Source organism: Ambystoma mexicanum, chromosome 8 (assembly GCF_040938575.1).
Source record: "Ambystoma mexicanum isolate Mex_15411 chromosome 8, UKY_AmexF1_1, whole genome shotgun sequence".
NCBI classification, from domain to species: domain Eukaryota; kingdom Metazoa; phylum Chordata; class Amphibia; order Caudata; family Ambystomatidae; genus Ambystoma; species Ambystoma mexicanum.
In genome coordinates this window covers 214,431,677-214,459,636 of record NC_090929.1, presented here as the reverse complement: position 1 = coordinate 214,459,636, position 27,960 = coordinate 214,431,677, and the positions used below count along the sequence as shown (strand labels likewise).

At 46.4% G+C, this 27,960-nt stretch overlaps 1 protein-coding gene across 2 annotated transcripts in view; it reads right to left on the bottom strand.

Annotated features, from left to right (window-relative positions):
• Positions 1 to 13,764: 13,764 nt before the first annotated feature.
• VAV2 (vav guanine nucleotide exchange factor 2) overlaps positions 13,765 to 27,960 on the bottom strand; it is a 1,354,235-nt gene continuing 1,340,039 nt past the window's right edge. For both annotated transcript variants that reach the window (XM_069609623.1, XM_069609624.1), the window contains 2 exons: positions 19,897 to 20,051; positions 13,765 to 17,934 (listed from right to left, as the gene is read on the bottom strand). In XM_069609623.1, the coding sequence (XP_069465724.1) occupies positions 17,887 to 17,934; positions 19,897 to 20,051 (203 nt within the window). In that variant the 3' untranslated portion in view covers positions 13,765 to 17,886. The remainder of the gene's footprint in view (positions 17,935 to 19,896; positions 20,052 to 27,960) is intronic.

Sequence of the window (27,960 nt, the reverse complement as noted above, 5' to 3'; positions counted from 1 at the left end):
AGAAAGACCTGTACCACCCGCCCCAGTCCCCGAAGCTTAGTCCCTCGACCTACGGTCCCGGTCAACAGATCACAAGTAACCAGGCCCCGATATATTATCTCCAGACCCCTCACAAGGTGCATTCCTCCTGTGTTGCCTTAACCTATTGAAAGATTTACTAAAAGAGAATAGAACTGTAAATGACTGAATGACTGCGGGGTGCATGGCAGAGGGCAAGTAAGTCAGGAAAGGCATTCATCTCTGCCACAGGTCGCCTCAGCACACCAACACCGCCCGGATGAACTCAAGCCGACCTGCCAGGCCCAGCCCAACCCACGAGGGTGACCAGTGACGTCCTCCAGCCAAGACCAACCACACCGCAGCAGCACCTATAGTTAGTCGTCGCCACCCAATCCCAACGAACTTGTGCCCCCTATAGTATGTAGGTTTTGATGACGGTTTTTGTAAATATATACGCCTGTCTTTGCTATTGTCAGACAGAGCGCTCTCGGAGTTTGCAGAGTTCTTTGCATGCCCAATTCTGATAGATAAACTCCCATTTACGCTCACCCGCACTCTGTCCTGGTCTTATTCCCATTTTGGGAGAGTCCTTCATTGTCTCTCATTGCGGGGAGGATCGTGCTGTTTGGGGACGCTTGCTTTCAGTGGTGACCCCGATAGCGTGATTTTTATTTCTTCCTAAACTCCTTATAACCGTCCCCGTTTGGCACGAGAATCTCCGGTCGAAAAGGGATACGCACGGTGAGCCGGCTCCGGGAAGCGGCCCGCCAACGGCGACCGGTACACTAAGAAGTGCGCACTCAATAGAGAGGGGGTACGGGATCCCGGTTGAAAAATCCCCTTTGAGTACCGCTCGCCGGAGCCGGGGCTGACTGTTGAGCTGACGGCGACACTGCCTGGACGGACCAAGTTTTGGAGAGTATCGGTTCAAGACGGGCACGTGAGTACTGAGTGCGAGCGATCTTAAGGGGAGTGGGGAGTGAAGTGTAGGACAAGAAACGAAGAGGGGGTACGCAGATCTACTAAAGATCATCTTAAAATTTCCTTGCTTTTTCTTTGCATATGGCCATTAGGATTAAGAGATGAATAAGAGATAAACGTGACGGGAACCTAGCTCCGAAAGGGGGTGGAAGGCGGCGCCGCATAGTGCTATCTTGACTAGTACTGGGAATATATGAAGAAGTGGAGTATAAAATAAAAGTGTTCAGCAAAAGGGGACACTGAGAGTACATTAGTGACCGCTATTACTTTTTTCCTTTTCTTAAGGGTAGGGGGGAGAATAAAGAACTGTGATTAGCACAGACTTGGGGAGACAGTAAGAGAAACAAAGTCCTATTAGAAGGAGGGGAAAACAGGTTAATATCTATATATATATATATGCGCATCTAGATACTAAATAAGGCGATTAGGGACAGCCGGCTAGGGAGGAAAGGGAGTCCAGCTTGAATGGTGAATGGTGCCAAGAGGTGTGTGCACCTCGTATGTGCTAGAGGAGATTTTGGCGTTGTGAATGCGTGAACGATTGGAAGTGCACAACAGTTAAATGGTCATAATAAGTGTGGTCGGATAAAAGTTTTCTCTCTCTCTTCAGAAAACGCCAATATAGTGGAGTGAGTGAGTACCTTCTTGATTTCCAGTCTGACATTGTCAAACCAAAGGATGGGTTGCTCTTGTATGTGCCCCTCGAAAAGAACATAATAGACATTGTGCACGGCCAGTTTTGTATTGTGCAGTCAGGGAGGGGGAGAGCCCAAAGGGACCCAGCATTGAATGTGAGGTAATATATAAAGAATAATATTGATACGACAGTTACATTGTAGTTGCAAACACACGAGGCACATCAGCACTAGGAGGGCACAGAGATGGGGGCTGAAACACCCTTATCACATATTTGTAAGAATCTCCCGGGATACGTGGAGCGGATTAAAAAATATCATGACCAATGGGTGACCGAACTAAAGGGGGAGGGGTTACCTCAGATTTGGCCCGAGGGAGGGTCGTTTGATAAAAGTGTCCTGGATACAGTGGCCACATGCATTTATATAAAATACAAAGGAAAGCAGCTGCAAAATAGGAGGGAAATATTAGATCTTTGGAGGTTATTTGAAGAGATACCACCGCCTAAGACACCAGTACTAAATACTGATCTCCCATCCACCACAGACAATCCACTGCTAATACAAAGAGATGTCAAAGAAGGCTCAAGTGTAGCGCCACCAGTAGAGGTAATAAGCTTGTACCCGATAATAAAGAAGCCTGTGCCCGCAGAGGGGTACAGTGATCCCACTTACATACCTCCCCCGAGAGATACTACACCCCTCCGGCCCACGGCACCTCCGCCATACGAAAGCACGAGGGAGCGAGCCCAGGCAGGCGCACAAAGGGTGGATATAGAGAAGCTCACAGATGATTTAGAATCAAGACTGACGATAGCAAAGGATGAGCTCTCGAGGATAAAAGACATATGCGAACGGACAGCACTAGATGCAACTAGATCAGAGCGCACGTCCAGAGCGCTAGGTGAAAATAGAAAGCCTGAAGAGGGGTGGAAAAAGGGCGAGATTTTGTTCAGAATTGAGGAAGAACCAACGCGAATAATAGAAGTAGGGCCCGGAGAGGGAGATGGTGCAAGCGAGGAAAGGCGGGGGGGACTTAGAGAGGAGTTGCTGTGTGATATAAGGGACGAGGTAGAAGAAAGCGACAGGTTGAGTATGGCAATAGGAGGGGGAAGCGAGGGGGAGGAAGGTACGTGTTCGCTGAGAACCCTGGATGATGAGTGGACGGGCCGACTAAGGAACAGAGTGGGAAAAATGGCATCACTGGGGACATCGACAGCTCAAACGGGTCCGGACGGAACGACAAAAGGAAGGCTACAGCTCCCGTTGATACACAGGGGAGGAGGGAGGCCTAACTATATCCCATGGGCACAGATGGATAAAGCCAATTTATTAAAGCTATTGCCCCCGTTGTCAGGAGGGGAAAGTAAGTGGATATATGCCTTTGAGAAACATACTGCCGGTGTACCCCTAGCCATAGGAGATGTGAAAAGTTTACTGGTATCAGCGGTAGGTGACCAGGCTGAAAGGGTATGGGTTAAGGCCGGTTTCCCGGGAGTAACGTTAGACTGTGACCGCCATGATGGGGCATCATTTAACACGGTGCGTGCCAGGGTGTGGGATGCCTTACGCGAAACATTCCCAGACACACCGGACTTGCAGTCAGTGATGCAGTGTACAATGAATGACGGGGAAGAGGCTATGGATTATATTTTCCGGGTCCAAGAGATGTGGAGAGCAGAAACGGGCACGCCCTGGTATCAATCGACATCTTTATTTTATTTTATTATAAAGAGAGGGCTCCCAAAGGAAGTGCAGAAGGCGCTTGAAAAGATAGCAGGTATTGAAGCAAAAGGATGGCCAGAAATTCAAAGCATAATAGTACACCATTGTAAAAGAATAAAGGAGAGGGAGAAGGAGGTGGCGCAGAAAAGATTGGCAGACGAGGCGAAGTTAGTACAGTCAAAGTTAGTGAAGGTTGCAGCAGCAGTAGCCGCGCTCCCACACAGTAGGGAGGGAGATGAGGAGGAGGAGGGGCTGATAGCACTCCAAGGAAGGGTAGCAACTAATTGGGCAGGACCAGCACAGCGGCAGTGGACTGAGCAAGAGCAAGGTGGAAGCCCGCAGTGGCAAGAGTGGACCCCTCGAGGGGGACGAGGTGGGTACAGGGGCCGGAGAGGAGGCGGACAGGGGTATGGAGGAATGGGAGGAAATGGATGGCAGGGTCCCAGGGGCCCCCAAGGGAGTTGCTGGAACTGTGGAAGATGGGGACATTACTCCAGGGAATGCAGAAGTAGACAAAACAATGGGTTCCAGGAGGGGGAGGCTTATGGTCATCCATACCCGGGAAGCCCATACGGTCTCCCAATGGGACAACAGCAGCTAAGGAACCCTGGCCAGGGTACCACGGGCCAGCAACAAGGACACCAGTATAGGACAAAGAACCACCCCCAAAACAATGACAGCATGCAATACACGCCAGGTAACCCTTTCGCGACAACAGCAAACGGGGCCCCCGCGCCAGCGCCTTACAGCGGCATGTCGGTAGTTTCCGGAAATGTCTTTAATGAGGGAGGGGCGACGAGATACCCCGCATAGGACAGCCCACCGAGAACACTTGCGTGTCCAGTTCTATCCACCACCTACAATGCAGCAGAGGAACCATTGGTAGGGGCGCAGATAGGAGACAAGCAATTTATATTCATGGTTGATTCGGGAGCGGAGAAATCATGTATCAGAGAGGGCCGATTCCCGTTATCTAACAGGAAGTTAGAGACGCAGGGGTTCTCTGGGGCTGTAGTTGAAGTTCCTTATACAGAAGCTTTGGATGTAACAGTGGGGGGTAAGACTGTGAAGGCACCCTTATTGTATTACGAACATTCCCCAATTAACTTGCTAGGGAGGGATCTCCTGAGTAAACTCAACATGACCATATCATTTACCGAGAGAGGGATAGTGTGTTCCACACCCGGGATATGCCTCTTGCGCGCAATGTTGGTAGTGCAAGCCTACACAACCACGCAGGAAATACAAGGACTGCCACAAAATGAGGAAATGTTTATCGAAGGGCTGAAGACTCTGGCCCTCATAATTCCCGAGCTGAGAAGCATGGACTGGAGGATCCCGGCGGAGTTCCTCTACCGCCCCATAGTATGCCCCAACGCAGCACCAGGATCAGTGGTATCGTTAGATTTGCATGCTGTGCAAGTGTCAGCAAAAAGAATAGCTGTGATCGGGGTGGACGAGGAAGGGTGTGAGTGGCGCACAGTGCTATGCACAAACGCCGACATCGCCCTGCGAGAGGTAACAGGTGAGGATCTCTTCTCAGACTCAGAAGGGGATGGTGAAATAGTGATGGAAATAGCGATGCCCTGTGATATTTTAATACAAGCAAGGGAGACTCCCGTCCAATTGATGACGGTGGTAGGAGCACCACCGTCGTTTTTTGATGACGACATGAGGCTCGTACCAAACAGCTTATGGACGACAGGCCCCCATGATGTGGGACTGTTGCATGGGGTACAGCCTGTGGTAATAAAGCTAAAGAAAGGAGCAATTTTACCGCGAGTTAAACAGTATCCTCTGTCTCGTGAAGCTGAAGAAGGGATAAAAGAGACAATAAATGCCCTACTAGCACAAGGAATAATAGTGCCTTCAAACTCCCCATGTAATACTTGCATTTATCCGATCAAAAAAGCAAAAGGGGGGTCGTGGAGGATGATACAAGACCTACGCCCCCTCAATGATGTAATTCAGAAGGAGTTCCCTCTAGTCCCGAACCCCGCATCAATACTATGCAGCATCCCTAAAGAGGCATCACATTTCACAGTAGTGGATTTGAAAAACGCATTTTTCTCTATACCCCTGGCTGAAGAGAGTAGATACCTCACCGCCTTCACACTGGGGGGTAAAAGGTATGAGCATTGCAGATTACCACAGGGTTACTGCAAGAGCCCGAGCATCTTCAATCGTGTATTACATGAAGACCTAGGAAACCTATCAGTTGAGAGCACCATTATTCAGTACGTAGACGATTTGCTAGTTTGCGCACGAAACGAAAAGACATGCAGAGCAGATTCCGTAACATTGTTGACCTTGCTGGCCAACAAGGGGTACAAAGTGGACAAGGGAAAGCTACAGTACTGTCTGACAGAGGTCCTGTACCTAGGGCAGCTGATTTCAAGAGATGGGAAAAGAATAATACCAGACAGGGTAGAAGCCATAAGATCAGTACAAGAACCCACAACAGTAAAAGACATGCAGAAATTTTTGGGAATGTGCAATTATTGCCGAGCATGGATATTAGATTATGCGGCATACACCAGGCCCTTATTACAAGCATTAAAGGTGGCCCAACAGGAGAACAGGAAGATGGAATGGACAGAAGAGATGAGTTCCTCCTTCCAAACACTAAAAGAGTTGATTTCAAGCGCCCCAGTACTCGCAAACCCTGATTATGGACGCGCGTTTTACCTATTCTCACACTGCAAGGAAACACTGATGACAGCAGTCCTGACACAAAAAACATCTTTGGGACACAAGCCATTGGCTTACTATAGTGGCACTTTAGATGCTGTGATGCAGGGCCATTTCGCGTGCGAGCAATCACTCGCTGCAGCCGCATTCGCGATTGAGAAAAGTGCCACAATAGTAATGGGTTGCCCTGTGACATTGTTTGTGGAACATTCATTATTTGCAATACTAGAGAGATCAAAAAGCACACTGACCACACAGCGGGCGACCGCCTACGAGGTTATACTGTCCAGTGCCAACATCCATATAGTGAGATGCAAGACAGTGAACCCCGCCACATTCATTACAGAAGCGTGCACGCTCGAAGACATGCAGAACCACGATTGCGCAACCTACACAGGAGGAAGCGGGGAGGAGACAGTGGTGTGTGAGAACGCCCTAAGCGAAGGGGAAGTGTACTTTGTGGATGGGTCCACATCAATTGACGCAGACACGGGAGAAAAACACGTTGGCATGGCAGTGGTGAGGTTAGAAGACGGTGAGTATGAAACACTGGTACAATATCGTCTCCCATCACATTACTCCGCGCAGGCAGCAGAACTGATTGCACTCATAGAAGCACTACATGCAGCAAAGGGTTGTGCAGTGACGATATACACAGACTCAGCTTACATGACAACGACAGTACATGGAGGCCTAGCAAGATGGGGGCGGAGGGGCTTTAGGAGGACAGATGGAACACCTGTCCAGCATGCAGAATTGTTAAAAGAGTTAATTGAGGCCCTGCAAAACCCCACTGCAGTAGCAATAGTAAAGTGCCAAGCACATACGTCTAACACAGATGTTGTGTCTTTAGGGAACGCGGCAGCGGACGCGGCCGCCAAGGAGGCTTCCTATTTTCAGAAAAATGACACAGGTGAGTACATGCTTAAGGACAAAACAAACGAAGAGCCCCCAGAGGGATATAATATCATGCCCATACCACAAATAATAGAATTACAGGAAGGAGCCAGTGCAGAGGAAAAACTATTGTGGACAAAGCGAGGGTGCAGCAAGTCAGGAACAGACCTGCTGTGGAGGCAAAATAACTCGGGGAAGGTGGTAATGCCAATTCAGCTACTAGAGATTGCATTTCAACAGCTACACTTCCCTGCACATAACACCAAACAACACATCGCAGCAGAAATACAGGAAGAATGGTTCGTGCCCTGTCTTCAGGAGCATGTGTCTCGATTGGCAATGGAATGTACAACATGCCAAATATACAATTCAGGGATGACATTACGCACTCTCCGGGGAACAATCCCTAAACCCATTGGCCCATTCAAGGAACTGCACATCGATTACGCAGACATGGGGGAAAGGTGTAATGGTGCACGGTACATGATTGTGGTCGTGTGCCCATTTTCAAGGTGGGTGGAAGCAGGACCCTGCGCGCGACCCGATGCCAAGAGCGCCGCCAAGTTCCTAGTAAGGGAAGTATTCCCGCGCTGGGGAATTTGTGACGTAATCCGCTCAGACAATGGCACTCATTTTGTGAATGAGCTTTTTAAGGAAGTGACTACATTGCTAGGAATAAAACATAAATTATGCTCAATTTATCATCCTCAAAGTAATGGCGTAGTGGAAAAGATGAACGGACTGTTGAAGGGCAGGTTATCAAAACTATGCTTCTCATTAAAAAAGAATTGGATTTACTGCCTACCGCTTGCGCTATTTGAGTTGCGAAACCAGCCAAGCAAAGACCACCATTTGTCCCCGCACGAGATCGTGACTGGGAGACGGATGAACACAGCACACTCACCACTGCGCGAACACTCAGACGCTCACAGAAGCGCCGCGATATTGGGAGAGGAGTTCACAGACTATTTAAAGAAACTGACAAGGGCAGCGCGCGTGATAGCAAAGCAATTGTCCCCACCCTTCACTAGAGAAGAGGGAAATGTAACAGGCGCTGTCACGGAGCCAGAGCAACAACTACAGCTAACGCCAGGCGACTGGATATATGTCAGAAGTTTTGTGCGTCGGTGGAATGCACCACGATTCCATGGCCCATATGAAGTAATATTTTGCACGCCTACGGCGGTAAAGGTCAAAGGGTTGAGGTACTGGGTGCACTTGACCGATGTACGGAAGGCATATAGCAACGTACAAGAGGAGGTAGATGGGGAGGCACAGACAACAGCAAACGCTGCAACTGAGCAGAATGACTGAATATGAACTTGCGTGTATGTGCTGGTACTGAATTTGAAGAAATGCACAACTTATAAAGATAAAAAAAAAAAAAAAAAAAAAAGGGGGGGGGGAAATTTTGTTTTAACTTTAATCTTGTTGAGTATGAATATATCATATACATATATTAAATGGAATGCCAAACTATGAGCGTGTATACACCCTTGTCTGTGAATACCCCTCCCCGCATCCCCACCCACTTCCATTCCCCGTCACATGTATATTGGCACTGATGGTGCCAACAAAAATGTTTACATGTATGCACTCAATGCACTTTTATATCTTAAAACAGGAGCTTCCATGGCATCTAACGGGCGGCCTGCAACGGATAAATTTACTAGAGTTAGAGAATGGTTAACTGTGAAATGTATATATTCGTATGAATGTGGACTATCTGCGTGCATTATATTGTTTTTTACATTATTATTTGGACTGGTTACATACTGGTTCATAGCGTTCATCTCTATCGAGATGAACGAGGGGGGAGGGAGCAACACCACTATTGGGACCAATACAACTGCAAGTGTCAACGCAACTACAAGGGAAGGTGATTTTTTGATATGGGATGGAACTAAACTTGTGTGGGGCTACTATACTACGTCATCCAATGTTGTCATCTCACACGATGGAGGGCCAAAAAGTGGAAGACAAAACAACACACTGTCCCCACCTGAGATGTCTAATTACAATGCTCACAGTTTAAACGACCGAAATCCCTCTGCCATATCATGGTTGTATAATACCCCCACCAGCCAACCTGCCCCCACGACCATAGAGAATCAAAGAATGAGAGAGACACATGAAATATTATATGATGACTGGGTGAAGGGGGGCGGGAATGAGAAAGGGGGGTCTAGTTTGTCTCGTGCCCAGGGAATAGGGAAGAATATGAGGAATAAGAACAATAGACGGAAGAGGGAAGCAGGGAGGAGGAAGTATGATAAGTACTATGGGCTAGGCCTAGATAAGATGGAAGACTCACGACACCCCCACCAAACAAATAAGTGGTATGCAGATATGAGTGCCACAGCTAAACAAACAACAAACGAGAGCTGTTATGTTTGCTCCCTCATCCCTCACGCATCAGGTACACCCAAAGTACTGTTACCCAAAGAGTTGCCGATTATAGATGCCCAATGTCTCCTTCATCTCACGTTGTGCAGAATTAAGAACACTTTCCAGGCACATGAAGTGACTTTTCAAATGCTGCAGAACGAGAAAACGTGCTACCCAAAACCGACAGGGGTTGTATGTCTGAAAGAACCATTTTTTGCAATCGAAGGGACACTTTTTTCCGATAACAAGTGGAAGAATGAAGAAGTAATGTGTAAAGCTGAAGCACTGAGGGGTGTGGCGCCGGAGAAATTGCAATGGATAAAAGAAACATGCACACCTGTATGGAAAGAACACATTTCAAAACTAACCTGGGTCACGCCAATTGAAAAGCCTTTCAAGTTGCAGAATGAAATAGACTATGAACTATGTTTCAAAGGAGAGGGGAGAACGTCCATGGGGACGAACAAGAAGTGCAACAAAACCCTCACCATCCCAGACCTAAGAAAAGGGACTGCGGCCCTTATGGACACGTATTGGGTGTGTGGAAACCAGGCATACCTACACCTCCCCCCGTCGTGGAGTGGCAGCTGCTCAATGGCCACTCTGCACTCAGCTCTAATGGTGATACCAGAAAGCCACATCGATGGAAGCAAAAGGACACAGGAACGCACACAACAGAGTGTGGGTCAACCAACTGCAGAACCACGAATGTATGTCCTGTCTTCTGGAAGCAAGGAAGAGGTGCTGACCCGCAACAGACGAGCATCAAACTATATATCGAAGGCATCATCAGAACTATTGGCCCAGATCCCAGACAAATATCGATTATTCAGCTCAGCAGAAACATTCTTTGCCTCGCTCGTATCAAGTGTCCAAGCAAGGGCTAACGCAAAATGGCTCCAGATAACACGCTGGGAATTAATTCAGCTGGCGAACGACACTGAAGAAGGTTTTAACATAATAAAGGTCGAACTAAGAGCCTTGCGACTGATGACCATGCAAAACAGGTATGTCCTGGACCTGTTGACGGCGATGGACGGCGGTGTTTGCCGAAAAATAGGAAGTGCCTGCTGCACTTTCGTACCTTCTGAAGACGCAGAAAACGGCTCCCTGTCCCATGTGATCGAAGCAGTCCACAACCTAGGAGAAAAAATGAAGATGGAAGGCGGAGCAGAAGATAGTACATGGTTCGATAACCTCTTCTCCTGGGTCCCCTCATGGCTTGGAACAACGATGAAATTTTTGATGCCAGCTGTGGTGTTCCTCTTATTGTTTTTCTGCCTATGCCAGGTGGGTCTTCGAGTCTGTGCTAACGCAGTACCAAATGGTGCAATGATGATGGTGACAATGGGCAACTCACACGATACAATAAAAACGGTGCAAGAAGCACAAGTACAAACAGGGGTAGACAACACACCAAGGTACCAACTGGTGCCCATGTACCATGACAAGGATATTGTAGATAAGCTTTGGCACACCACCATCAAAGAGCCCCGCATACTAGAATGGTACGAGGAAGTGTGGGTAGATTTGGAAGGAGATGGGGGGTGCATATATCTTACGTGTACTCCAGATGAATACGCCAGGAGAGGTGAGAGTTTAAGGGGGGTGTGCAGAGCATGGATGCCTATCAAAGGAACTCCTGCATGGGATGAGGCGGTGATGAACGAAGTAGAGTGTAGGAGGATAGAGGAGTTAAAGAATTCGTTACTTTAGTAACGAAAGGGGGGAAATGTAGGGGAGGGCTGGTCCAGGAGACCCCTCTCGCCTGCGTTTCTTCCCCAGGTGAGGGCTATGGCCCATTGGGCGTTCCCTCATGCCACCCGGGCCCAGGTGGTGGAGGGCTCACCCACTGGAGACATTGCCCGCATGTATCGAATGCCCACATGTATTGATTACAACGCAAATTTATGTTAGGCCCAAAAACCATTCTCTGCCCGGTAAAGATGGTGTGAGCTCAGCGCACTGTAGCGCGGCCCCCACCCTTGGAGAACATCCCTGTTGCCGCAGCACCCTGGCAGATCCGCTGCGAGCACGTTCCCACGAACAAGACGGACATGAGCTAGCGAAATACGCTAACATTGTAACAATTCACCTCCCACAGTGTACCATCACTATCAGCATGACCCAGCCAGCAGGCCTGAACAGTGAAATGAACAGCAAAATGGTCCTCTGATGGCAGACAGTCTTTACATATATATATGTATATATGAATGTCAAGTCCTCTTGCATTATTTCTTTCTCCCACAAAATATACACGCCTGTAGAATGTATTAAAATGAGAGAGTATGCTCCCATGATATAAGCTATAGCGAGCCCGCACCATTACAGGTGGATGCTAATGATAAAGGGATGCTCCAGGGATCTGTTCGTTGCGTGTATCACTGGGCAGCCTACCTCACATGGTTTCGCGCCATAACTAAAACTAATGCTGCTAGAGTACGCGAGAAAGCGGATGCAAATATACTATGAACTCATGTCAAGAATGCGCAAGACGTGCACTTATCATGTGTGAATGTCTGAGCCCCTCATATGCTACCATCGTCACGTACAGGGGCGGATCGTTTTCTGTGTACTCCACTGATCTAACCACTACCTCCTTTTCTGCAAATGTATATGCATGTAACTAAAACACTGTAGCTGCTAGAATATAATGTACAACAATGGTGCTCGGACTGGGTATAGTAGAAACGCACCCAGCCAAGGTTAAATGCATGTTTTGAAGTGATTTTAAATGAGTATTATAGAAAGTATTCAAATGTTTGCGATGTCTTTACCTATATTTGGCAACGCACGAGGGAGATACCTTTGTGAAAGCGTACAAGGTCTCGATGTATCCCCCTCCCTCCCTCAGAAGACTGCCAAGACATGAGAACAGAGCCCCGCTCTGCGCTATCACACCTCCCCCGACCTGACTGGAGCCGCTTCAAAGACTTGTAACCCCACTGCAGCACCCAAGGCCGCGGCCAGCCACCTGCATTATTTACAGCATAGCAATAAACCTTAGTTTAAACTCAAGCGTCCCCCTGTAAACCCCTCAACCCACCGGACTGTCTCAGACTTATAGCCCTGTGCAACCAGGACACCCAACACTTTGACGGCACACAGCGAAACATCTATAACCACTTCTAACAAGACAGAAAGACCTGTACCACCCGCCCCAGTCCCCGAAGCTTAGTCCCTCGACCTACGGTCCCGGTCAACAGATCACAAGTAACCAGGCCCCGATATATTATCTCCAGACCCCTCACAAGGTGCATTCCTCCTGTGTTGCCTTAACCTAATGAAAGATTTACTAAAAGAGAATAGAACTGTAAATGACTGAATGACTGCGGGGTGCATGGCAGAGGGCAAGTAAGTCAGGAAAGGCATTCATCTCTGCCACAGGTCGCCTCAGCACACCAACACCGCCCGGATGAACTCAAGCCGACCTGCCAGGCCCAGCCCAACCCACGAGGGTGACCAGTGACGTCCTCCAGCCAAGACCAACCACACCGCAGCAGCACCTATAGTTAGTCGTCGCCACCCAATCCCAACGAACTTGTGCCCCCTATAGTATGTAGGTTTTGATGACGGTTTTTGTAAATATATACGCCTGTCTTTGCTATTGTCAGACAGAGCGCTCTCGGAGTTTGCAGAGTTCTTTGCATGCCCAATTCTGATAGATAAACTCCCATTTACGCTCACCCGCACTCTGTCCTGGTCTTATTCCCATTTTGGGAGAGTCCTTCATTGTCTCTCATTGCGGGGAGGATCGTGCTGTTTGGGGACGCTTGCTTTCAACATGTAAACGCAAAATGATTAACTTTCAATTTGATCATTAATGTCACTTACTGCATACATGCTGCAACTTCAGGGGAAAAATTGGTACATTCCACTCCACGTACCCTTAACATTAGGTGGAAGTGAGATGTGTGGGCAATGCATTTCAAAATGTTTGTGAGCATCCATGCAAGTCCTAACTAAGTGGGTATTCCCCAACAATTGCACAACCTTCCCAAGCCGTAGCACTCTACTGGCAGTTCCCACTGATGCTGTTCTGGGAGCAAGTTAAGTGGGAGTAGTTTACGAAGGGTTAATAGGGGGTGTTCTGTGGGTTCTGCCAAGGAGCTTCAGAAGCCTAAACCAGAATGGGCACCTCTTTTTCAATCCATTAGGGAGGCTAGGCAATGTTGGGGCCCATTGTGATTCTTGATACCCCCAAGTGCACACGATTGTAATTGCAATGCTCAGTCAGTCGCGAATGTGGAACCCACATTTTGTCAGTGGGGTGTAATTTAGGAATGTGCAAATTATGAATTGTTCCACCTGCCAGTGAAACTTTCATGTAGAAAAAACTTTGTGAATGAAGTGGCTTGTGTTTACGGCAAGTTGACCGTAGCCTATGCTCAATAAACAAAAACAAACACTGAGAGAGTCCTTTCAGAAAAGCAAAGGAGCATTGAACTTTCCAGAAAAGAACATTTTATTTGCGGTACAAAGTGGGGTGGGGCGAAGGCTTTTGAAAAAATGTATTCAGTAAAATTACACATTAACATGTTTAGGTGTATGCTTTTTAACGCACTGTAACAAATCCTGCCCCTCCCCCCTCTAAAAATCCAGCAGGAAACTACATGCAAAGGTTCTTCCTTGGCAGCTACTGTCCCACCATTCCAGCAAATGAATCCCTGTTAAAAAAAGAACTTTACCCGCGCCCCTTCCCCTCCACCCCCCTAGTAGGACCCTCCCTCTCACCCAGGATAGCAGAGTGCAAAAACTATCAAAAGAAATGTACATATTATTTTCCAACCCTTTCACAGACCAATGTCAACTGCTTCACCCTGAACTCAAATATATACAATTTCTTTTTTAGCCAACATAAAACAATGCCTTTATTATTCACAGATATATATATATCATTAGAATTAATTACACAAATAATTTTCAAAGAGTTTCTTACAACATTTAAACACAGTGCTCTTCCCGTGGAATAAAGGCGGTTTCCGTTCCGTAGAGTGTGAAGCGACAGCATTTGGCTTGTGGTCGAGAGGCGTGTGCTGCGAGTTCTTTGTGTTCACACAATGGAGTCCTGGTACACGTTTCTAGTGTATCCTAAATAGCTGCGGGCAAGGCAAGTTTGTTGTTCATTTGTTTGGTTGAATGTGCACTAATTTCCTGGTGGAGGTATCGGGCTCTTGGCCAATAATCAAGAGCAGAAACATGTGATTTTGTAGAGAGGAGTGGGAGTCCTTTATGCCGCTTTAGGAGCTTTTAAATAACTTTGGCGGGTGCTCATAAACCAGTGCCGTCTGTTCCCACCTGCAATGCCAGCTCCCTGATAAACAAAGCTTCATCAGTCAATTAAAAATGCATAAGTAATGATGAACTATGGTTAAAAAAAGATGTTTAGAAGGTCCTGTTATAAACAGTTCTTACAGTGGCTAACAAACCAAACCCGCCCACCCACCTCCTGGCAGTCGTTTCGCTACATTTGGTGAAACGGCCCTTAATCTGCGTTTCTTGCAGCATTTCTGGTGGGGATGGGGTGGGGCAGTATGGGGAAAAGGTAAATGGATGTTTAGGGTGAGGGGTAGGAGATGAGACTGTCCGGGGCGCTCCCCCCACTCCCCACATAAAGACATGCTGCAAAAACATGGCTAAAAGGCCTCCACAGTGAGATGTGCTAGATCCGAACAAAGTTACTTAACATCAACTTTTAAAGACATTGAAGGCAACGGCTTTGAAGTAAAAGTGCTGAAAACAGAGAAGGACTTTGAGCCTTATGAACCTTGCAGCGTTGATCTGGCTTCTTACATGGTTACTATGTGTGTAAAACTCTCGCTGACTGCCCAGAAGCTTGGGTCAAATGAGCGCAACGTTCCTGTGGTCTCCTTTTTGGGTTGCTGGAGGTCCTGGTCATTTTGCATAAAAGCTGAAGACACGTTCTGAGCTTTGAACACGATTGTGTACAGCAAGAGAGCACGATAAACAGAGGGGTTTAAAGGGGGAAACAGAGCTGCCAGGGAAACATTCTGAGGACCAGCTGCCAGGGTGGCTTCAACAGCTGAAGGTTAAAGGTAGTCTAGTCCCTTGTAAGATCATGCTGGATTTGGTAGGGATAGCAGATTTCATTTAAGCATCCTTTATGGCTACTTCTCACTGCCACTTCATATTAAATTGCCAACTACCCCCTAACTATGTGCACAATTCATATTCAGAAGTATCCTGACAACAAACAAAAAACGTTTTTTAGAAATATGACGATTGTTTTTTTGTGTCAAAATTCATCCTCCATGCATTTGTAACTTCTCCTGTTTGTTTTGGTGTGTCGTGTTCTACCGGGCAATTATTATCCTAACGTTCGAGCCTCCACCCATTCCTAAGGTTATGGCCTCTCCAGAGGTGGGATCGATTTCACAACAGAAGTCTGAGCTGGTTCGATTACCTGAAAACAGATTACGCTCAATAATGATTCTGCGTCGTGCAGATTTTGACTTCAACCCAAAATACAGACAATCGTCCTTATGCAAGAAGGCATTAATGATTTGATGGAGCACCTTTTCCTGAATGAATGGGACCTGATCCCATTTCATCCACCTATAGATTTACTCTTCAGCCTTGAGCTCTTGCCAAGCAATGACTCAATGATTTGATGGAGCACCTTCCAGTGGGTGAATGTGGCACTTATGGATTTGGTCCTTTCTTGTCTTATGCAATTACTGCATCATCTTCAACCCAAAACATAGACCACAGTCCATGGCACGCATTGATGCAACCTTTTTACCGAGCACCTTGCATTGAAATAAACAGGGCACTCATGCTGCGGAGCCTTCGTTGTCCTCCCGCATCTACGTGATTTTGCTGAGGTTTTTTTGCGCAGCAGATTTCATCTATTTTTTTAAAACTCATTTTACCCCATACCAATGTGGGGGAGAGTACCCCATCACACCCACCACCTTAATTAAATTGTCTGCAAAAAAAATAAATGTTGTGCAGTAAACTAACTACAGTCCTTTCATCTATGCTATCCACCAAGTTCTGTGCTTCTCTGGCCCTATCTTGTCTGTCTAAACATGTAACTGTAATAGTTAAAATCACTAAAGATCCGATACTTAAGTGCATTGTCATCCTGGAAACAGTGCCTCAAAGGAATTTTTAAACCTATTGTGTAAGGAGCTGCAACATGAAATGTTGCCAGAAAAATACAAATATTGCAGAGATTATGGGGAAAATAGGCAGCCTAAGTGGTCAACCACACAGGAGTTTGAATATAAATACAGTTTGACTATAAAACGTAATCCAATGCAGCACATTTCCCCCTAAGAATTAGCCTCCCAGAACAGACACACTGGAAACTGCAAACACTATTTCTTGGTTTAGCAACAGGCTAAAGGAGAGATTCACCCTCACTCCCCTCAAAGGCTGAGGAGGACAACATCACCCAAGTGACTGAGGTACATTACGAGGCAACGGGGGCAGCTGGTGACTAAAAATGAGGTAATCTATTGTCGGGCAAGGTACTGTGTTTAATAAGACAACATTGAAACATCAAAAAAGCACCAAAGCAATGGCTACCTACCTCAGTCTTCCCTGATAATACACAGCTGATTACTTTTAGCCACTTTGCATGCCGACATCCCTACACATCTGTAGAAGGAACGTGTTAATTTGGAACACAAGTTAATGAAGCTGCAAATAATTCTGCGTTAAAGGCCACTTTTCCCTAAATCGCTTCACATATTTTGTTCCCATGAAAATTGGTGCAAATGGTGTGTGTCTGGAATACAGCAATAATCGAGTCCAATCAGCCCCAATAAAGAGCCGATCCCTTTGGCAAGTAAATTAATTCATAGCCTTTGAATGCTCAGAACTTGCCGTTTCATTGAGCTCTCAACTCCACCATAAGCTTCCATTGGAAAGAAGTCTGCAAGCATGGAATAGAAACATTCCTGTATCCGTTTGTCCCAATTAGGACTCAATTTCCAAGAACAACTGGCACAGGGATGCAGGCATGTTGTGGGGCTCTTGTCTTCTCAAGCTCTTCCGATGAACGAAACAACCACCCTTTAAATTTGCTACAAACAAACAAATGATATCTTGGGTTGCCCAGAAGTAAAGATCACCCAGACTGCTTGAAGGTCTGAAGCATTCTCATTATGTAGCTCAATGCTGCAGGTTGCATGGAAAATCTTTTTTTTTTTAAGTAGTTGTCGGTCAAAAATCCTTACCACCAAAATGCAAGTTCTTTCACAAGAAGGGAGATTTTGGAAAAGCACATGTGTCCAATCGCTGTAAAAAATCACCAGTTCAGCTGCACACATACTGAAATCATTTTCTAGGTACACTCTTTACAAGGTTCATTTAACCATTTTTATAAATCTTATATACACGTAATAGCACTGACGACCAGCATCCATCCAGCTCGGCAAATATTTTTTATAAATCTTTAGATATCTGTTTGGATTCAGGAAATTGTTAATACTGGAAGATTTGCAGTTGTTTCCTCAATGGACCAGGGTTCGGGCAATTGTGCAAAAAAATGGCTTTTCCAAGAGAAGAGAAGGATTTCCATCAGAGATGTGGCCGGACATCACTGCACACCTTCTTCTTCCACATAGGTTGAAGGAAACCAGCCGATCTGAAAATGCAAATTACACTGGGGTCACATCAATACTACCGAAGGACAGACAACTGGCAATGTGGCGAGTGTTTGAACCACAACCATAACCGCCAACCACTGAACAAATCAGGCCGCTAACAGCCAAAGGCCACCAAAACTCATGCTGAGCTCAACATCCAAGCATGTATCTATGATAGAAAACATGAAGGATTGCATAATAAAACTCCCACTGAATGTATAATGCCAACGTCCCAATCCTGAAGCAAGCCCACTACCTGCCACATGAACACAACTGCGAGAGAAATGCTGACGCTAGTGAACTGAACAATGAAAACCATTAGGCCATCAAATAAATCACAGGAAAATATGTTAGGCAGCTTTTGCAAATCATTGATGAGCTTATATTGAAACCATTGTGCAGTGTCCATTCTACTGCATGGAATCATCCACATAGACTGCAGGTCATGAAATTCTAATCCCTATGTTTACTACAAGGTGCTCACAGGACCATGTCCCAAACATTATTGGGGCAGGTGGGCTGCAACCCTTCCACACAGTAAGAGTTGTTCTTGTTTCTGTTAGAGTTCAATTCTCAGCTTTTAGAAAAAGTTTTTTTTGCTCAAAGGTCTTTATTCTTCAGCCATAAAGCATGGCAGAGATGGATGCTATGAGGATGCCAGAGTCACACATATGCGACAATCTTACTAAGATCCAGTCCTAATTCAATATTATACAAATCGGGATGAAGGCCAGTTAGCTTACTTTAAACCAATCAAAAACAGATATGTTCTTACTTGCATCTGCGCAGTCAAAACAAAAATAAAAAAGCTTAACCCTCATATTACTATTTCACAATTCAAAATGGATGCTTTGGACCACGTGAGTTCCCTTGGAAGAGATGCGATTAAGCGTTAACATGTCCTTGCAGACCAATGCCATAAGCAGCTCTTCAAGCTATTATTTGATGATATCATGTCAAATGTGTTCTTTATTATCAGAGTCAAGATGTGTCGTCATAGCTCAGGCCACGCTTTGCTACTATAAAGTGCTGGTTTTAGGTGCTTATCGGTCTCTGATAAAGTGCTGACAGGCTTTACAGAATTCAGCCCCTTGGATAATCAATTCTTCTTAGCTAGCTCACATCCCTCCCCTTCTAAAAATATTACGCTGGCTCTAAGCTAGAGGTTGGCTCAGCTATCAGGGCTCAAGTCGAGGGTACACGCAGGTGGACAGAGTCCACTCACTTTTTTTCAGAGGGCGGACTCTGCCCCCCCCCCCATCTAAAATGAGAAACATTGAATGTTTTCTTTGAATTTTTAAATTAAAGTCGACCTTGGCGGTCGAACTGCAGTCGCCAGGTTTGCAGGCCAGACACTTCACCATTGCACTATATAACCTGATGAAAAATAACAAACAACTAAAGGTGCAATGCCCATTTTGGTACTGTAGGACCCAGGGAAAACATTTGGTTCTTAAGTTTAAAACATGCACACTTTTTAACGTTTTCAAAAACACTATTAGAAGAAAATATCCTCCCTTGGTTTTGTTTATGTGCCCATTATATGAAAGGCAAATGACATTTGCCCTGTGCAATTTGGGTGTTTATGCAAATGTAATTTAATGAAATGTGCATATTTCAACTTGATATGCACATTTCTGGCGTGTCACATGTCATTGCGTTTGTTGATGAGTCCCTCCACTTTTATTTTTAGGACTTGACCCATGGCTATCGGGCACTGACATACAAGGTCCTGGATGGTCCTTCTCCAAACAACCATCGAGATAAGGCGAAAAGGTATAACCAGAATAAAAATCCTCCCTCCAGAAAATGTCAGCTCCTTGGTTTAAATGTACCAAAGCCTATAGCTGTGCACTTTACACTATACTGTGCGACAAACAATGCCCCACTGTCCTAAAACACAAAGCAGCGGCAACGGGCAGTTCTCGAGCAGCGCCTCTGTGGGCATCTACAATACTCACCCGTCCATTGGTCTCTCCTTTCCACCATCCCTGGTCACCACCAATCCTGCTGTAAATCTTGACCACGTCACCCTCCCGCAGGGAGAGTTCCCGCATGTCCCGGGCTGCAAAGTTGTATCTTGCCACCGCAGTTCCTACGGCACGGGGTGTGAAAACTAGAGCAGGGAGAAGAGACAAAGCCAGTCACAACGGTGCAGAGAAATATGCATAGTGGCTGATTGTTGAAAGGATGGCCTCAGACAACGAGCACAAACCAAGCAGATCAGTTCCTACGGCACGGGCGGGTGGGGGGACTGTGAAAACTAGAGCAGTGAAAAGAGACAAAGCCAGGCACACGGTGCAGAGGAATGTGCATAGTGGCTGATTGTTGAAAGGATGGCCTCAGACAACAACGAGCACAAACCAAGCAGATCAGTTCCTAAGGCACAGGGGGTGAAAACTAGAGAGGGGGAAAAGAGACAAAGACAGTCATACCGGTGCAGAGGAACATGCATAGGCCCTGATTCTTGAAAGGATGGCCTCAGACAACAATGAGCACAAACCAAGTAGATCAATCCCTCCCTTGCCTCATAGATGTAAAGGAACCTGCTTGTGCAAGGTTCCCATTTGGTCAAACTAGTACTTAATAACCGGACGGCTAAAGCACTCCATAGCGTGGCCCGCCCACCGGAAATCCCTGACTCTCCAATTATTTCAAAGATTCTTCTTTTTATGTGGCTTCTTGCAAGCGCTGCACGCACCTAGATTTCTTTTTTTTGGTGGTTAGAATGCTACAGTAAACATATAGCAGAAATCTTGACTCCAGTTTAATTGGGCTCCTCCTAAAGTACCAGCGTTAATGTGGTTTCTGTGACGTTAACTTTGGTACTTTAGGACACATATAATGCCTCACGCAAGGATATTGGACTGCATTGAGTATCTGCAGAGTCCTGAAGTGGACAGTGTAGGATCTGTGTGATGTTAACGAATGAAATTACAGAGAATGCTTTTTAGCAAAACTTTAAAGTAAAAATATAATGCTTTTAAACAGTCCCCAACTTCCTCCTCACCCCCCTATACATTTTAGTTTAAAATTCGGTCTTTTTTCGTTATTATGGTTTCGGTAAAATAGTCATTCTTTGTTTTCTGCTCGCTAAAATTACTGGACACTGACTGCAAACACTGCATTGCCCAAGCATATCGAACACTGTAGAGCGTCTCAACCCGTCTGCATGCAAGCTGCATAAACTGCATGGCCGAAATCACGCCTGTGCCAAGTCCCTCTGTCTCAACCTAAAGGTGGAGGGTGGGTTCACCAGAAGGGCTGGGTGCCACCACAAGCCACACAATGAGGGCCTGGGCTAGCGTAGAGGATTAACATTATGCAACAAGTGGAGAGTAGGAGGTCACCACATAGTGTCATTATGTGTTGTTGTCCCTTTAAGAAATGAGGACTCCACCTGCGGGTTGCTCAAAGATACTCCTAGAACAGTGATGCTAGTGAGAATGGTGTCCTCGCTTTGGGGCATAGGAGGATTGCATTGCTGGCGAAATCAGGTCCAGGGCGCACAGGATGCAGGCAGACACAGACTGCAGGTGGGAAAGAGTGGCTAATGGGTGACGCGGGAAAGCCGTAGTGAAATGAGACGACTACCAGTCATTTGGTCGACAACCAAATGGTCGAATGACCATTTGGTCGACACCAAATGGTCTAAATCCAAATGGTCGAATTTTTTGTTTTTTTACATTTTTTGGGGGGGATCCGCCTCAACCCCCCTTTTTATATATATTTTTTTTTAACCAAACAAAACAAAAAAGAATATATAAATAAATAAAACAAAATTGCGACCATTTTTTTTCCAACCATTTGGTTTCGACCAAATGGTCATTTGATCTTTTTTTTTCGACCAAATGAGCGGACACCAAATTATGAGACAGCTGCCACAGTGCAAGCCACGAGCACTCCACTCCACGCACAGGAAACATATGTATGTTATGTTACTGGGATTCATATCGCACACTGCTGCCATTTCCATGAAAACAAAGATGGCGGCCCAGGATCATGATACTGTGGTCCGACGACCCTCAGCTGGGGAATACTGTTTTAAACCTGGTTAAACAATCTGGAATTCTTCCGGCAAAACACACAAAAGTGGAACCCACACAGGGATTACACCACCAATTACTCTCCCTATCAAAGGATGAAGTGGGGCTGATTTAGAGCAGTGAATGTGGGTGTTTGAAGAATGTTTACGGGGCAGTCGAGTGGTGGAGATGATTGTAGAAATGAATGCATGCAGGAGGCAGGCAGTTGGAGTGTGGTGCAGAGAGAGAAGGAGGAGGAAAAAGCATTGGTTGGAGGAGGAATAAAATGGTCTCGGGCACCAATGAAGAAGTGGGCCACAGTTACACATGGCAATGCATTCCTTTTGTGACAGGCTGTTTGAGTAGTATCCAAGGGGGAGGTATTTGATCAAATGCGATGCAATTTGTGCTTTTTAAAGAATATTATTCAATTACACTGGTCAAAACGACTAGCCGCATGGTGAATTAACTTATCAAACTGGCCCATATGGGCCAAAAAAGTGGCCCACTTTGGACAAAAAAAACTGGCCCACACTAGCATTTTGTTTTTTGTTGGTACGGGCACTGACCTATAGGCCAGCCCCAGCCTGAGTACATGGCACTTCGCAATGTTGTACAAGAGGCAAACAATGAATACACCACATCACTGAGGAAAGCTCGAGCAGCCAGAACATAGGTCATGAGTAATCAAGAGCAGAACTGTTCCACCCGGGTACCTTTCCTGTGACCTTTCTTCAGACTTTGGCAGGGCCTTTTAAACGACACCCTCACCAATATCGAATCACAAACTTTACCCAGAAAATCCTCTCCATAGGAGTGACTTCCTGTCAATTATTATCAGTGTGTTGTTCTGAGGAACACTCTCCACTGACCTCCTTGTTCTTGTCGTTTGGTGATTCGAGGTGGGCTTTTGAGAGTAAATTACTTGCCTTTTTGTTGTTTTATCTATAGTACTCAATACTGAGGATGTAAGTGCTTCCAATTTGGGCAGATAATAAAACTGGGGCAGCTGAAGCAATTGCCCCAAGATCACAAGGTTAGATCAAGTATTAGAACCCAGGTCGACGGGCTCCTCATTCAACAAGTCAACCAATGTAGCACATCTCGAAAAAAGGAAATGGTAATTTCCTTCCAGTACGCTGAAAGGATCTAAAGAGGTAGAGAAGTCAAACTTCAGCGTAACCCTTGCCCAAGATCATTGCTTTTTACTACATCAAATGCTCACAAGAAAGCTGGTCTAATGACCCTCTGATCCAAGTGAACCCCAGTGGGTGTGGTCTAGAGGAGCCCCACATCAGCTCCATTCATGTTTAAATGTTATACATTTAATGGATGCGTGGCAGGTGAACGGAGTACACTTTCATGCTACTGGCCAAATGATTCAGCGATCCATTGACTTTGCATTGTAGACTAAATTATTTTAGGAAGGACTATAACCTCTATGTACGGTCAGTGGCAACATCAGATGCAGCTTCAGGCTAGTGCTGGGATAACCGCTTCAGGCTAGTGCTGGGATAACCGCGCCAGGCTATTGGGATAACCACTTTAGGCTAGTGCTGGGATAACCGCTTTAGGCTACTGGGATAACCACTTCAGGCTAGTGCTGGGATAACCACTTTAGGCTATTGGGATAACCACTTCAGGCTAGTGCTGGGGTAACCGCTTCAGGCTAGTGCTGGTATAACCGCGCCAGGCTACTGGGATAACCACTTCAGGCTAGTGCTGGGATAACCGCTTTAGGCTACTGGGATAACCACTTCAGGCTAGTGCTGGGATAACCACTTTAGGCTACTGGGATAACTACTTCAGGCTAGTGCTGGGATAACCGCTTTAGGCTACTGGGATAACCACTTCAGGCTAGTGCTGGGATAACCACTTTAGGCTATTGGGATAACCACTTCAGGCTAGTGCTGGGGTAACCGCTTTAGGCTAGTGCTGGGATAACCGCGTCGAATTACTGGGATAACCACTTCAGGCTAGTGCTGGGATAACCGCTTTAGGCTACTGGGATAACCACTTCAGGCTAGTGCTGGGATAACCGCTTTAGGCTACTGGGATAACCACTTCAGGCTAGTGCTGGGGTAACCACTTCAGGCTAGTGCTGGGATAACCGTGCCAGGCTACTGGGATAACCGCTTCAGGCTAGTGCTGGGATAACCGCTTTAGGCTACTGGGATAACCACTTCAGGCTAGTGCTGGGATAACCGCTTTAGGCTAGTGCTGGGATAACCGCTTTAGGCTACTGGAATAACCACTTCAGGCTAGTGCTGGGATAACCGCTTTAGGTTAGTGCTGGGATAACCGCTTTAGGCTACTGGGATAACCACTTCAGGCTAGTGCTGGGATAACCACTTCAGGCTAGTGTTGGGATAACAACTTCAGGCTAGTGCTGGGATAACCACACCAGGCTACTGGGATAACCACTTCAGGCTAGTGCTGGGATAAATGCACCAGGCTACTGGGATAACCACTTCAGGCTAGTGCTGGGATAACCGCACCAGGCTACTGGGATAACCACTTTAGGCTAGTGCTGGGATAACCGCGCCAGGCTACTGGGATAACCGCATCAGGCTAGTGCTGGGATAAGCGCTTTAGGCTACTGGGATAACCACTTCAGGCTAGTGCTGAGATAACCGCACCAGGCTACTGGGATAACCACTTCAGGCTAGTGTTGGGATAACCGCTTTAGGCTACTGGGATAACCGCTTCAGGCTAGTGCTGGGATAACCGCACCAGGCTACTGGGATAACCGCTTTAGGCTAGTGCTGGGATAACCGCTTTAGGCTAGTGCTGGGATAATCGCTTCAGGCTAGTACTGGGATAACCGCACCAGGCTACTGGGATAACCACTTCAGGCTACTGCTGGGATAACCGCTTTAGGCTACTGGGATAACCGCTTCAGGCTAGTGCTGGGATAACCGCTTTAGGCTACTGGGATAACCACTTCAGGCTAGTGCTGGGATAACCGCTTCAGGCTAGTGCTGGGATGACCGCACTAGGCTACTGGGATAACTACTTCAGGCTAGTGCTGGGATAACCGCTTCAGGCTAGTGCTGGGATAACCGCTTCAGGCTAGTGCTGGGATAACCGCTTCAGGCTAGTGCTGGGATGACCGCACTAGGCTACTGGGATAACTACTTCAGGCTAGTGCTGGGATAACCGCTTCAGGCTAGTGCTGGGATAACCGCTTCAGGCTAGTGCTGGGATAACCGCTTATGGGACGCAAGCAAGTAGGCAAAAAACACATTGGATACAACTCACAAAGAAATACAATTTACACTTGAAAAGTGCACAGGACAGGACACAATTTGCACATGCACCAATGTGTAAATTGCACACGGATGGTGATCCGCAAAAGAATCCCACATGCAGCACGTGCTATTTACACCTACCTAACTTTGTAAGCACACATTATCTAGATTAACAAAATAAATGAATCCACAGACGAAGTTGCTAAAAAGGGAATTTTTAACAGAAGAAAAAAGTGACATTTTTAAAATAAAAACTATGATTGGAAGTTTTCTTTAAGTGTTGGGAAAGGGAATCATTTGGGGGCGTGGGGGGGGGTGAGTTGTTAAATAAGTGGCACATATTCCTGCGTATTTGCCCACATCCCGAATCTAGCGTACGCCGGGTGGAACTGGGCCAACTTGCTAGAGGACTGACTGCCTCTCTTTGTTGTATGGGTCGAGAGGCTCGCGCTGTGTTTGACCCTCCTTTACACTGCCAATTCATTGCCTCCTTCTCCAGACACACTGGGGCAGCGCTGCCCCCCCTCCCCCCCCCATCCATTCAGTCGCATCTCCGCGTGCACAGCCTTGCATCTGCGTGTACTCGGTCACTAGTGCTCACCACTCAAGTTGAGAACCACATGCAACCTGCATGCATGCACTGTGTGGGAATTTTCAAGTGCAAAAGGTATTGGTGAAGGCTAATCCCTACAATAACTAGGGCCCTAGTGTGCAGGAATTCCTATTGGACGGGATTTGCAAAGCTTCTATCCTCAGTCCAGTGCAAGCAGTGCAATGCAACAAGTGATGCGCAAGCCCACAGATCTGAAATCAGGGATTGTTTCGGCATGAAAGGCTGATCCCAGAAAGAATGGCGCTTCGCCTGAAACGTATCAAATTTTGAGAAGTATAGGCCGTGGAACACCGAGTGTATGAGTCTGTAAAAGGTGGCTTGTTTAAATGCTGGGTACACTTCAATGAGTGGTTTGCGTGTTTGGTAAACTGCCACTAATGTATAATAAGGGTGCGCAGACGGAGGTTTACATATGTGGTTAGTGGCATGGGTGTATGTGGTGTAAAACAAGGCTGTCTGAGGTTCCGAGTGAGCCGAGTGTGTGGGGCAGTGCAGAGCAAGGTGCGTTCTAAGTGCTTGGCAACCTACCAAAGATAAATGCACGCGTGGAAGGTACCATAAGTGTATGTGGGTGGATAGAGGCCAGTGGGCACTTTGTGTTTGTGGTTCCCAGGCGCAGGGCCATTTGCTATGCACGGGTACACTGTCCACTAGGAGGCACTTTGGGTCTATTTGCAGTGGCCGGAACCCACAGTGTTTGTGGTTCCAAGGCACATGGCCATATGCTATGCACGGGTACACTGTCCACCAGGAGGCACTTGGGGTCTGTTTGCAGTGGCTGCAACCCATACCTACTTGGCATTGTGGTTATGTTACTGTATAATAAGGGTATGTGGGTGGATACAGGCCCAGTGGGCACTTTCGGTATTTGTGGTTCCCAGGCGCATGGCCATATGCTATGCGCGGGTACACTGTCCACCAGGAAGCACTTTGGATCTGTTTGCAGTGGCTGCAACCCATACCTACTTGGCATTGTGGTTATGTTACTGTATAATAAAGGTATGTGGGTGGATACAGGCCCAGTGGGCACTTTCGGTATTTGTGGTTCCCAGGCGCATGGCCATATGCTATGCGCGGGTACACTGTCCACCAGGAAGCACTTTGGATCTGTTTGCAGTGGCTGGAACCCACAGTGGTTGTGGTACGGGGGCGCATGGCCGTATGTTATGCACAGGTACAATGTCCACCATGAGGCACTTTGGGTGTGTTTGCAGTGGTAGGAACCCATACCCAGTGGGCATTGTGGTTATGTTACTGTATAATATTTAAAAACCTAAGCCAATTATATAAGAAAACCTTGTTAAGCATAGTTATGCAGTTGCTCTTTTGTAATGAAAAACACCTGAGAAATTCGCTGAAAAGACTTTGGTTGATGTGACATTCAGGTTAGAGGGCAAAACGAAAAACCTGACATCTCCTAGATTTGCAGGGCTGAAGTGGAGGGTACACGCGGGTGGACGGAGTCTTACAACTTTGTTTTGAGAGCACCTTAATATGCAAATTTCTGATGACATCCCATTCAATTGGTATACTAATGAGTACCCCCACTTTTTTTGAGGGCACCTTAATATGCTAATTTCTGGTGACACCACAGGCAATTGGTATGTAAATGAGTCTGCTCACTTTGTTCAGAAGTCCTCCCACTTCTTTTTTTGAGGGCATCTTAATATGATACATTATGGTGACACCACATTCAATGAGTATACTAATGAGTACCCCCACTTTTTTAAGGGCACCTTAATATGCTAATTTCTGGTGACACCGCATTCAATTGATATACTAATGAGTACCCCCACTTTTTGAGGGCACCTTAATATGCTAATTTATTTTAAGTGCCTGTGGGTGGGGGACTGCATCAGGTTTTTCGAAGTAGTAGATGGAGATTTACTTTTTCTTCAAACAAACTTGTATTGGAGGTTGGGACAAATGACAATCCTTTATTAAGGATGTCAATCTGATTTGATGTTAAAGCTCTACTCGGAATATTGACGACAATGGTCTCTGTTATTTGTTTTTCCTTTTTGGTCTTGTTCACACGTCTGGTCTTTTTTCTAAAAAAGACATTGGTTCAGCGGGAATGTTGCTTTGAGCTGGAGTTACTATAGTTGTAGGTGTCAAATTGTCTTCCTGTGCCTG